General features: G+C 36.2%; 1 protein-coding gene across 1 annotated transcript in view; it reads right to left on the bottom strand.

Annotated features, from left to right (window-relative positions):
* The window catches only part of FREM2 (FRAS1 related extracellular matrix 2), a 230,356-nt gene that overhangs the window by 211,712 nt on the left and 5,444 nt on the right, over positions 1–13,200 (bottom strand). The window contains exon 2 of the mRNA XM_006154200.3: positions 7,524–7,613. Coding sequence (XP_006154262.1) covers positions 7,524–7,613 — 90 coding nt within the window. The remainder of the gene's footprint in view (positions 1–7,523; positions 7,614–13,200) is intronic.

The raw sequence follows: 13,200 nt of genomic DNA, 5'->3' as shown, positions 1-13,200 counted from the left end.
GAGTCCAGTGCCTTAACTGCCATGCCACCTTCCTTGAATCATACTTTTAAAGGCAGAGTCTGTCGTAGAAAAACTCTGATGACTTAAACTATTCTAAACTACTGAATGAAGAATAAAAGGTTTACAAACATTTAGTTCTAGTAGCCACACCCTTTCCTAGGACCTGTATTCTGTTGTTGGAAAAGTCATGACGTATTTTTCTATGCAAAAGTGCATCAGTCTTTCCCAATGACCCAATAGTAGATCCTGTGCACTCTTCCAGATTAAAAATACTTGTATCAGTGCCTGACATTACTTCACCATCTTATTATAACTCCTTAAGGCTCTAGTATCTTTCCTCTGGTTCTCATGTCACTAGCAATTAATTTTATTGCCAAGAATGCTTGCTTTTTCTCTAAGCCGAATATGTCTGTATAATCTTTTAATGCTTGTGTGCAGACCTCGTTTTTCTACTTACTGCACTTATTTATATTTTCCAGCCCTTGCTTTAAATTCAAGCTAATTATCGGTAATTTACTTTTCCCTAAACCCTGAAGTTACTGGTCACCTTTAAGCAAAAATATGTGCCCCTTCTATTGGAATGAAGGGCTTCTGGTGGGCTCTTCATGTTTGAGTATTCAGTCATCAAATATGGAATAAAAATGTGAAAGCCTTGACCTTAACTGACATTTCATATATAGAAATGACTTTGCAGCTTCTTCTACTATGTCAAGATACTATTTATATCTTTCAATAGCATATGAATTGAGGATCTTGGTGGATGAAAAACTGGGCACCAAAAGGCATAATTAAAGACAGCAGTAAAAAAAAAAGTCTGGCTGTGGACCAGGTACTCTACAATGGCCAACACAGACACTGCGTCTCAATACCGACACCAGCAGGCAGAACTTACTTAGCCTGTGTGTCCAGGTCATATGAGAGCTCAAATGAGAAAATAGCAAACTGGTTTTCATTATGATTAATGTAAAGCTCCTCCTACTCAGCATGTCGAGCCAGGTAATCACATCTCCTAATTTTATTTTATTTATTTATTATTATTTTGTTTGGGAGGTTTTTGCCATGGGGCGCATGTGTTTGCCAGAAAGACAGAAAGAGACAGAGAGACAGAAAGCGAAAAATCATCCCCCAGGGAGATGACCACACCGCAATCCCTTCTCCTTTGTTCTCCTCTCAGGATCTTGGGCATGCACACACAAGTGCCTGGTGTGAGTTTAAGCCACTAGGTCTGGGATTTGAACTGTGTTCGACTATGTGGGAGTCCAGCGACATAGCCATTATGCCACTGCTGGTCCCCTCCTAATTTTATTTTTATGTCCACCAATAAACATCTTGAAATGGCACTGAGGCGTTGAGATGTAAACAACTGGCAACACTTCATGCTAATATAGTGTTGTTGCTATCTTAACATTCATTTTATTTCTTCCACAAGTGAGTAAGCAAAAGAGAAAGAGAGAGCATCCCCCAGTAGGGTCTTAATGTCATGATCTACTCCAGCCTTTAGCCAGCTCCATGTCATGGGCATACTCGGGGGTGGGGGGGGGGCGTCTCTGGACTTAAACCATGAACTTTCTCATGTGGAATTCCCTCCCAGAGAGTTGCAGTTTACTGCTATATCACAGTCTGGCCTCAATGGAATGTAGCTTTCTAATTCTCTACTTGTAGTAATATTGTCTCATATCACATGAAGGACAAATAAAATGGAGTAACTAAAAAAAAAAATAATAATAATTATTTTAGTAGTGGTGCTGGCTTTAAAATTTCAGAGATTTATAGAAAATGTCTATTTCTCTTTACATTTTAAATTGCATAATTGTTTATATAACATACAGTCAGCATTTTTTTCCCCTGGGAAAGACTCTTTAAGAATAATTTGAACTCCAAACTGGTGATTACTATGAATCTCTTCAATCTTAAATGTATTTCACTGAAGATTTCAAAGGAACTTCCACAGCAGTTGGCTTCATGTCTTTAAAAATGTCGATGTTTTACTAAAAACCTTTCTTCGTGCCAAAAGGATTTATATTAATGCTGAGATAAGAGATTGTTCTACAGGAATGTAAAGGGTCCAATGAGAATTGTTTATAGGAGCTTTTCTTAGAATACTATTTAATTGATCCTTATATAAAAACTGAGATTTTTTTCTCCCATATGTCTGTCTCGTTCACTCACTTTAATATTTGCTAATTATTCACCACATGCTCAACCTTAGGTAGGCACTGATGGACAAAAATTAATGGCATCTTGCTTGATGTGAAGAAGTTCATTCTCTACTGATGAAAGTCTTCGTGTTAACAAATAATCAGAATAGGACATACGACATACTTGCTGTAAATAGTTAGGGACAGAAGCACAAAGAAGGGCGTGACTAACTTTGCCATCAAGATGTTGGGAGGAACTCTGAAAAGGAAATGACATTTGAGCCAGGTGTTGAAGAGTGATTAACTGTCATTAGGGCTGAGGGTAGGACATACCTAGAATAGTTATGCGAGACTGGCTTTCACATCACAATAAAGAGCCAGGGAAGTTCCTTGGAAAGAAAACTAAACAGGGATTGAAAAAGTACTTTCACAGTACAATACCTTATAGAAAAATTATAGAGAGTTGCATGTTGAGAAGGAATCAGATAAAAATATGTTTGAGTAAGAAAGGGATTTTAAAAATACATGCCTTCTGTGCCCCACAAAAGTTCTAGATATGGTATTGGTATTCAAAAAGATCATCATCAAAAGAGAACGTATTTCCCAGGTCTACAACATTATTATGTTCTGCATTATCCTCATGAAAATATAAAGGGTGAAAATAACTAGAAATGGAAGATTGTTTAGCTAAATCGATAGGTGATTGCTACATAGAACTTACATACACAGGCTTATTCAATGAAGTCACAGATCACTGGAATACATTCCCCAACCTGAGAGTTGATCTTATGAATTTTCATTATGCATCTGCAAGGCCTCTTGTAACATAACATCTTCATTTTCTTTACTGATATTCTAATAGACATATTTCACTCTAAATAATCATTTTAAGAATTATGCTATGATACCAAGAAAGAGTACTACAAAGGTTAGGATAGCATAACCTTTAAAGTGTTTTAGAATACAAATCTCTACAAGACACCAACCTTGTCTGCCTGACTAGCAAATCTTACTCTGACTTCATTTTCATCTATTAAACATTCCTATAACCTTGGGCTGGAGGACCCAGAGAAATTTCAGTCCACCTATGAGCCCCTCCTCTGCTTATTTATGCCTGCTCTGAATAAGTGTAGAAGTCGACAATTATCATCTTTTGCAGAAAGAATCTGAGATTCCAACCTGCCCTTAGTTGCCTGGTTGTATTACTTAAAAGGAGGCTGCTAATCCCATTCTGTGACTTAGTGCCCTCTTCTGCCAAAAAGGAAGCATACTAGTTGGTTTTCTTATTTTGTTTGTTTATCAAGGATACAGGGGTGATATAGGGAGGTGTAATATCCTGATAGTACCTATTCCTCACACAGTGTACCCTTTACTTCTGTCATTTGCTAATACTCCCAACTGTTCAAAAACTCAAAAAGTAGTAACTATATCCCAAAACACCATCTCTTGAGTGGTGCATGACCACTAATCCATTACTATTATCATAACAGAATTCCTGGGCCAGCCTGATTCTTACGATAACACGATTAAACAGAAAAGAAGAAACCTTAGCCCTTTGTTCTCCATCTCTCCTCTCATTCTTGATTTTTGAAAGTGTTATATTTAATTTAAAATTTTTCACTTTTCAAAGTCTTTTCAAAGTTTTATTTTTCAAAGTCTGCTTTCTTCCATGGGCAAGAGAGACACAAAGATAGCACCCCCAACAGGGTCTTGATGCTGAGCTCTACCCACAGCTACAGCCAGCCCTGGATTATGGGCACATGTGCACGTTCAGTACTCAGGGACCTCTCCAGAGGAGAGCTGGCATCCTTCCGACATGGGCCAGCCACACAGAAAGCACCATTTTGGCCACTGCACCATCCAGCTCCTGTGTTATATGTGTGTTTTCAAGGATAATGTTTGCCCCAGTAATTTTCTTAGTTCCCATACTTAAGCCAATCTTGTTGATTTGAAGAAAGTCTATTTAGTAGATTAGAAAGAGAACTGGGAATAGAGAATTCTTAATTTTATGTCATTTTGTCTTGTTTCCCAGATGTAAAATACTGGAAGCTTTTCATATAGTTCATAGGGATGATGTATGTGTAGGTGTATTCTCACTGTATGAAGTAGATTTTCAGTCATTACAGTGAATATTCTGTAAGTTTAAATAATATCATACTTCCCATCAAAAATGAGGACATGTATAAGACAATGAAAAAATTAGGATAGAACAATTTGGATATACATATGTGACTTTAGCTTTATTTCTCTTTTTAATTTGCTATTGGGTACATGAAGCTTGCCAGAGAGAGTGGGGCCGGGGGAGGGGGGAAGAGGGTGAAAGAAAATGAGAAAGCACCCCCTAGGAGGGTTTCTTTTTTTAATTTTTTAATTTTGCAAGTCTGTATTTGTTCTGTTAAATGGAAGTTTTGTTGTTTCAGAGGAAGTAAGGTAAGTTCTGTTCAAGAGGCAATGTGCCAGCGTCTACCTGAGCCCTCTAAGTACTGCTTGGTCAGTGGGAAGAAAGAGTAAAGAAGGATGTCAGTGGAATCTTTTTCTGGCATGAATCTATAGTTCAGTAAAAGCTCCTGAAATGATTTTGCTTAGTTTTTCATAAACACAAAGATAATCTTTAGAGGCATTTCCACACTTTCAACAAATCCAAAAACAAACCAGCCTCTCCAGCTAGTCATTCCTCATTAATATTTTGAAACTTGATACTGTATAGTGTTTCCCAAAGTTTGAACGCAGACCAACATTTTAAAGTAAATACTACTATTCCACCCAACTAAGGAATGTATAAACTAGCAGAAAAATTGTGTGTGTGTGTTTGTGTGTGTGTGTATGTGTAAACAAAAGGCAAAGTATAAAGCAAGTTCATGCTATAATGTCAGGATACTTGTAGCCAATGGATTCTGAATTGATAGTCATCTTAAACCAAATCCCGCCTTTGCTATCAAGGTTTATTCAATCATTCTAAGAGAGAAACATGGTGTCTCAATAAAAAATGTAGTTCTTAAATTTCTATATATTATAGAATTTTGGATTATTTCAAGGTCTTACTAAAGTCTACCTGCGTAGAAATTCCTCTTTGATCATCAAGATTCAATAAAGTTTTTTATATATTAGTGGATTTCCTTTGTATGTAGAATATTAAACTATATTTTGGTTGTTCTAAAAATAAAGGCATTAACTTTTAAATTTCTGATTCATAGTAGAAATCAAATAGTTGAACACAAATTAGCATATGACATCCAACAGATGTCATTTTTCAGAGATGTGATCACATTATGCCCAGTGATATTTTAAACAAATGCTATTTAGTGCTTCAAAAAATATGATGAGTAAGCTGCAATCTTTTTGAGATAGATGACATAATGCATGCCATTTTGACTTTATTTTTATTTTTAGGTTTTAGACACAGGGCATGAGTGCTCGCTGGGGAGAGAGAGAGACAGTGAGAGGGAAAATGAGAAATCACCTCCTGGGGGTATGACCATGCCACAATCCCTTTTCCTCCACTCTCTCCTTGGGATTTTGGGAATGCATGCTCACACCCTGGCATGATTTTCAAGCCACCAAGTCAAGGACTCGAACCATGGTCAGCTATATGGGAGGCCAGTGCCTTAACTACCACACCACCTGTTGGCCCCAAGCATGTCATTTATAAAAAGCTTTATCAGGACAGATGACTGATTCTGGATCATTTCTCTTGTCCCTATTTCTTCTCTCTCACATGTTCCCTCATTTTCTATGTCCTTTTCATACAATGTGAGCTGTGCTTTTGCATGCCATGAGGACACACAACAAAAACACCCTCATAGTCAGTTACTTCATTTTCGAGAATATGAGAACAAATGGGATAGAAAGAAGGTGAAACAGAACAGTTATTGTGTTTCGCCAACTAATTTGCCTTCAGAGAAAATCAGATTTGTCCAAAATTATAATATAAAATATTGATGGGCAATATTAAATATAGAAGGATATAAAATGCACAGGACAATTTCTTTACATAAAGAAAATTTCAAGGCAGAAGAAAATGTTATCTTTAGTATTAGAATGTATTTTACTAAAATTTTAAGAATTATTAAGTCTAGTTTCACTGAGAGTTTGTTTTTGTTTTTGTTTCTGGGTTCTTTTTTTTTTTGAGAAGTTTTTGCTATAGGACACGTGCGCTCACCAGAAAGACAGAGAGAGACAGAGAGAGAGAGAGCGAGAAATCGCTCCCCAGGGGGGATGGCACGCCGTAATCACTTCTCCTCCATTCTCCTCTCAGGATCTTGGGCACGCATGCACATGCGCCCAGCGTTGAGTTTAAGCCACCGGGTCCGGGACGCGAACCGCGGTCGGCTACATAGGACTTCAGCGACATAGCCATTATGCTAACTGTTGGTCCCACTGAGAGTTTCTTAAAAATTTATCTTTTAAAACAGCTTTGTGCATTACATGAGTAAAATTTTCTACTTTTAATAGTGCACTAATGTAATGTAGGGTAATTGTGTACTAACATAATGTAATATAAGGTATTATCTGGTGGAATCCAAGTGATTGGGACATGGTACTTCTCTTTACTATTTTTATACTTCATTATGAATCTACGATGACCTTAAAATAAAAAGTAAACAACAACAAAAAATCCCCAGTAATGCGATGAACCTAGAAGGGGCTAGTTTCTCTCCTACTTTATAGGCTTTTAAAGAGAAGTGGTTTACATCTACAAAAAATGTGAGTTTTGAGGAGAAATTATAGTAAGACTGCCTAGGAGACTCAGATCTCAAGTCATAGACCATCCTCGGCAGAGTTCTTTAGATTTCACCAAGAAAAAGGTTTAGCTAGATTAGGTCACAAAAATATCCCAAATGAAGAAAATCATTATACACCCTATATATGGTGAGAAAAATAGACATTTCTTTAGCACTGATTTCTTGGGGAATGCAACACATTACTCATCACCATTAGTCCCTACAGGATCCATGTGCAAATTGTTAAAGTGCACGTGCTTTGAGCCATGAAGTGGGGTTGGGGTGAGTGACAAGCACATGGCTGTCAGTGGAGTTGGGCTGGATTCCAACATCCTCTTGTTGCACGAAGCAGGCAACCTCACAGAGGGTGTAATCTTACAGCTGGACATAGGACTCCTATTTATACAAATCTCTCTCTTTAGCGCTTTACAAATCATAAGACAAAAACAATTTAACTTGAACACTTATATGTAGTCATGACAGAGTGGGATTTATAACCAAGCTGAGATTGTAAAATTTCCTGTAGCAAATATCCAATTCACGGGTATAAATTCAGGTAAGCATAAAATGATACTTGATAAAGATTTCTTGTCATAATGTAGTCAAAGAACAGCCAAGAAACTCCTTCCCTTTGTTTTCACTACTAGGACAGGGAAATACTTACCACCATCTTCAACTGCAAAGCGGAACTTATCACTTGTGGCATTAGCCCCTTCTCTTAAGACATAGCATATTTTCATGTCATCAATGTCAGCTAGAAAATAACCAAAAAAGTAAGATAATTAATTACTAGAGTAAAACTGATGACTCATTACTTAGGGCTAATATTCTTGGCTGTTATTTTTCTGTAAACATGCTTAGATCCCCTTCTTCTCTTCAGAGAAGTTATGCTCTCTTATATCTTAGATCTCTAAGCCCCTTGATTTCAGTTGTCCCATGGAAATCTGATCTCACACACAGATAGAGTGAGAGAGTTAGGCTACAATAATAGCTAGGTATTGCCCCTTCCAAGGATATCTGCGTGTTCATGCACTGAAGGAGTGACTATCTAAATATGGAAAGTCAGTCAGTTGGAAAGGAAGATATTTTGAGTCATGGAAGATTTCTTGACACTTTTTCCCCTGATTGTAGGACTGACCCTCAAAGGAAAGGGTCTTTGCCTCCCCACACTGGCTCACTTTTCTTGCCTGTTGTGGTTTAGTGGGATGTTTATAGGCTCTCCAAAATTTGAAAGGAAAAAAAAATCATGGAGATATTTTAAAAATCCCCAGATTGAAATAACTACCATGATTCAATGTTAGAGAGAATTTAGGACAAACAATATCTAATAGACCTGTATTCACAGTAGAAAGTTACAGCATCTCAAAAGTGCTCCTGTGTTACTTCCTACTCAGTCAAGGCTAAAGGTTACTAATTAAGACACACTTCTGAAAATTTATTCATCCATTTTTCCTGTTTCTCTCCTTAATGATGCCACACAGGAAACATGATAAAACAAATATCATTCTGTTCTGTGTTATAATAGGTCTTTATTTGATCTGAGCTAGTCAGTGATTTTTCTAAGGCCAACGTCAAGACCATTGCTAAAACTACTTCCAGCAATGGAATGTAATATTTATTCATCTAGTGGATGTTCTATGGTTTTCCCATTTCCTTGAAGCTCTATTATTAAGGTCACGCTATGGAGTTCAAAGGCATTATATATAAGATAATGACTTTATGATAAAGTAATCTCGTGTGAGGCAAGGCACTAGAATCAACAGATTACTGCATGACTTTCTATAGCTCTGCTTTACAAATGTAAAATGAAGGCTCTAACTTGCAACCAGGAATACCCAGAGAAGGGAAAATCTGATTTTATAGTTAATGGCTAGTTTTTCATAATAGAGCTATTTGAAGGTGAAGGGAGTCTGAAATATTTTGTTTTCCCTTAGCACTTCACTTCTAAATCCCCTATAACTTTCCACACTTTTTGCTTAGTGTCATTTTTATCTTTCTTTATAGCTACCTTGCCTAGTAGATTAAAATGTTTGGTTTTTTTTTTTTTTTTTTTTTGCTTTTGTTTCATCTTAACTTGTAACAGTCCTTGCTTAGAGACTTCTAATCAGTAAAGGCTCAAATGTTTCTTAATTTAAAATGAGATTTGAGTAGTGTGGTAGATCACACATATCATATACATATCATTTCTATGTATGATATGGCCTTTTTACTCTAAACAATTTTTAACTTTTATAACCTTCCCTTGTAAGGAATAAAATCAACTCTGCTGAATACACATCTTTACCATCTGGCCCTGTGAGGGAGACCCTTTTCCAAAGCTCCCACTTTTCTTAAAATTGTATAATAAAATCTAAAAAATACTAGGAAAAAAAATACTGTTTAACATTCCCAATACCTATATTAATTTTTTAAGCAAAAATATAATACTTAAGAATAGTTTCATTGAAATAAATTGCCACTGCAAAACTGATCTTTTAAGAATGCTTTTAAAGTTAAAGAGCACATGAATACAATTATATGACACACACATCTCAGATTTTCTCTGAAAGTTAAAGCTGTGATATTGACTAGTAAGAACATAAGAAAACCCTTTTCATATCACTTATAATTTAATTAAATAATTCATGATTCAAAAGAGAGACTTAAATAATCTCAAGTAAAGACATTATTATTCTACAAGATCTCCTAAAAATAACACAAAAATAGTATAAATACACACACACTTTCATATATATAGATTTAGGAATATTTTTAAAGATAAAGAAAACATGAGTGCAATCATATGACACACAAATGTCAGATTTTCTCTGCAAGTTATACATGCAATGTTGTTTAGTTGGAACATACCCAACCTCTTTTATTTTATATACATGTATCTATATAACATATAGTATATATGTATAGATATGTGTGCATATAAGTGTGTGTATACAGATGTGTGTGTGTATTTGGAATTCAATAATTTCCATATATAGAGAGAAAGATAAAGATAAGAATTAACTAGACTTTCTTCTACTTGTAAATATGCATTACATTTATTTCAGTTTAAGTACACAATCATTCTATGAGTTTTTTTAAAATTTTATTTATTAATTCTTTTTTTTTTTTTTTTTTTTAATTTGACCAGAAAGAGACACACACAGAGAGAGAGAGGGAAGGTGAGAAAGCAAGCAGCCAGGTCCGGGTCGGCCATGTGGGAGTGTTTGTGCTACTGCGGATCCCTCCTAGGTTCTTTAATAAGCTTGGTAACCCCAAATCTTTAGGGAAATTTCTGCTGTCCTATAAGTGATTTATAAGTAATCTCACACAAAATGTCATTACGTACATACTGTATGAAAAAAGTAAATCAGATACTTGGGACATGTGATTTAGACATAGAATGGAGAAATAAGGGGTACCTTAGCAAAGAAGAGAAGTTTGAAACTACTAAAAAATTTTCTAATTTGCTTTATTCTACAGTTAGCTTTTCTTGATAATAAAATTTTGTAAGTTTTGAAGCTTATTTTTTTTCTTGTAGAAACCATTTAGATAATTTATTTAGAAATGAGATCCCTTAGCCACTTGTTAATTGCCTTAATTCAGAGCATTGAAAATCCACCAAAAACCAGTTTATCTTATCTCTTCATAATCAAAAACAAATAAAAAACTCAAAACACTGCTTTTATTTTTCCTACTGGAAGGTTATCATGGTACTTCTCTGCTGGAGCTTTCTTCATTTTTAATCACTTACATAATCTTCATATATAACTGTTATGAACCAAATTCCAGCCTCAACTTGTTCAAATGAATGTTGTGTAATTAAATGCACATGATATTCCTAGTCAATATTTGGGTTGTATTGGAATGTCATAATTTCCCTTGAAAAGGTATTTTTTTTAAAGCATCATCTTCTTAAATAAACTTATAACTATCTTATATTTATGAAGATTGTCAAAATTAATCATGGTGATTCAAAGTCAGAGTCTATGAGAGATAGAACTGCCATTAAAATAGCAAAATTTTGAGGTTAATACTTAAGACAATATACTGATATTTTCAGTTGTTAGAGTTGGTCCATAGAATTTTAATTAAATTATTTGCCTATCTTCATCTAAAAATTTGTTTTCTTACATCTCTAAAATTAGATTCCTTTTCAGGTCAGTGAAATCATTTTAAATACTATTTTCTGCCCTCTAATATATTCCTTTCATCCTCGTCATTTTCCATGAAAATAAGCCAGTGTAAGATTGCATGGCATCTCTATCCTCAGAAAGCCTTCACACAAAAGTTTCCCGCTGGTCTGGCATGACACTTGGCACTCGGGTTTTCCTGTCCCTGCAGGCCCTAGGATATATTCAGGCTTTCAGCCAAGAATCAGGAGGTTGGAGTGTGGGGCTATTTGCCAGCATCTCCAACAGAGACGTAGTTCACTTGAACACTTCGTTTTGCTACATCCATGTGTATTAAAGCATTTGTTATCTAAGAGCACAACACTGTTTTAGAAAAAGTACACCCCCATTGGGATGCTCTGGGGTTAGACTCCATCTCTACTCACAAAGCCCACATAGGACAGATCTACTTTCCATTCTGATGTGGTGAGATTTTCATGAAAGCAATCCAAATCCCTTTGTAATGAAAGTCGCCCGTTCTAGAGAAGAGAGTTTCAATTCCCTAGCTAGCAAACTGAATGGGCTATGGGCTGTTCCCTTCCAGCACTGAATAGCTCCACATAGGCCACTTGCCCTTCCTGTTTCAGACTGTGTCCACCCACAAAGAAAACTCAGGTTAGAAAAGCCCTGTTGCCTCAAGAATGTAGGTGCTTGAGACAACTGGTGGTGTTCTTGTGTTTGCAAAGGGCAGAGAAGAGATTTGGAATAATGAGATAATTTTTTTCTTCTGCTATTAATCTTGTTTACATACATTCAGGTCTAAATAATAAAATGCATATTTCGGTGATGGTCATACTGTCTTCTCTATGTCATTAAGTATACCGACCTTTCGTGTGTATTATAGAAGTGTGCCATGTACATAGAAGGGTAATTAACTCAAGATGTATCTTTGGGATCATGTCTTTGGACAGGTATTTGTCTGAATAAGTGTAAAATAATTTTTAAAGATTGATAAAACAAAACATTCTTTTCTTCTACTTACAATGTTTCTAACAACCATCACACTATGGGAATAATGCTGTTATAAATTAATCACAATAACATCAATTCCAAGGCTTTTTTGAAGGAATAGTAGTTGATAAGGATAGCAATGTGATCAACTAGAATTTAGCTAGCACATCTTTCCTGAAGGTGCTAACATGCTGCATGAACTATCTGCAGTACACAAAACAGGGGGCTCAGAGGACAGTGTGGCAAATGAAGCAGAATTGGAAAGCCTGTTTCAATATAAATTCACTGAAATCATGCTTGGCAGCAGCATCCTTTGCCACTATCAAAAGACACTGATGCTTGCTCTAGTGAAGGTTATATAATTATCTTTTTCTTTTTCTTTCTTTCTTTCTTTCTTTCTTTCTTTCTTTCTTTCTTTCTTTCTCCTCTCCCTCTCTTGTTTTTTGTTTTTTTTTTTTTTTTTTTTTTTTTTTTTTTTTTTTTTTTTTTTTTAGGGAGAGGTTTTTGCTATAGGGTGTGTGTGCTTGCCGGAAAGACAGAGACACAGAAAGTGAGAAATCACCGACCACCCCACCCCACCCCCCGCCCAGGAGGTATGGCCACTCCAAAATCTCTTACTCTCCATTCTCCTCTTAGGATCTTGGGCACACATACACATGTGCCCAACTGAGTTTTAAGTCACCAGGTCCGGGTCTTGAACTGCGGTCGACTACATGGGAGTCCAGTGAAATAGCCATTATGCCAAGTACTGGTCCCCATTATACATTATCTTAAGCAATCTAACATTATGCTATTTCATTATAAGCAGTTCTTCTGTCTCTAGAAGAGCTACAGACTAGAGGGACCAGAAGATGATGGTCCCTCTAGTTACGTTGCTGGACTCCCACTTTGTTGACTGTGGTTCGTGTCCCATATCCGGCAGCCAGAAACTCATGCCTGTTACATGTATGCCCAGATCCCAAGAGGAGATTGGAGAAGAAGAGATTGCACGGGGAGGGGGGTGATTTCTTGTTTTCCGTCTCTTTGTCTCTCTCTGTCTCTTCAGCGAGCGAACATGCCTGATAGCTAAAAACAAACAAAAAAACAAACAAACAAAAAAACTCTCAAAAAAAGAAGAAAAAAGAAAAGCTACATACACACATACAGCAAGAAGGGAGCTGTTCCCCCAAACCCGTGAGTCCCAGTATTCTCCCCTTGCCTTTTGCCTTCTTTTCCTTTCTCTTGCCCTCTAATGATCTACTT

The sequence above is a fragment of the Tupaia chinensis genome, unplaced genomic scaffold (assembly GCF_000334495.1).
Source record: "Tupaia chinensis unplaced genomic scaffold, TupChi_1.0 Scaffold000402_1, whole genome shotgun sequence".
NCBI lineage: Eukaryota > Metazoa > Chordata > Mammalia > Scandentia > Tupaiidae > Tupaia > Tupaia belangeri.
The sequence above is the reverse complement of the archived record's forward strand: the minus strand, read 5'-3'. Positions and strand labels throughout refer to the sequence as shown.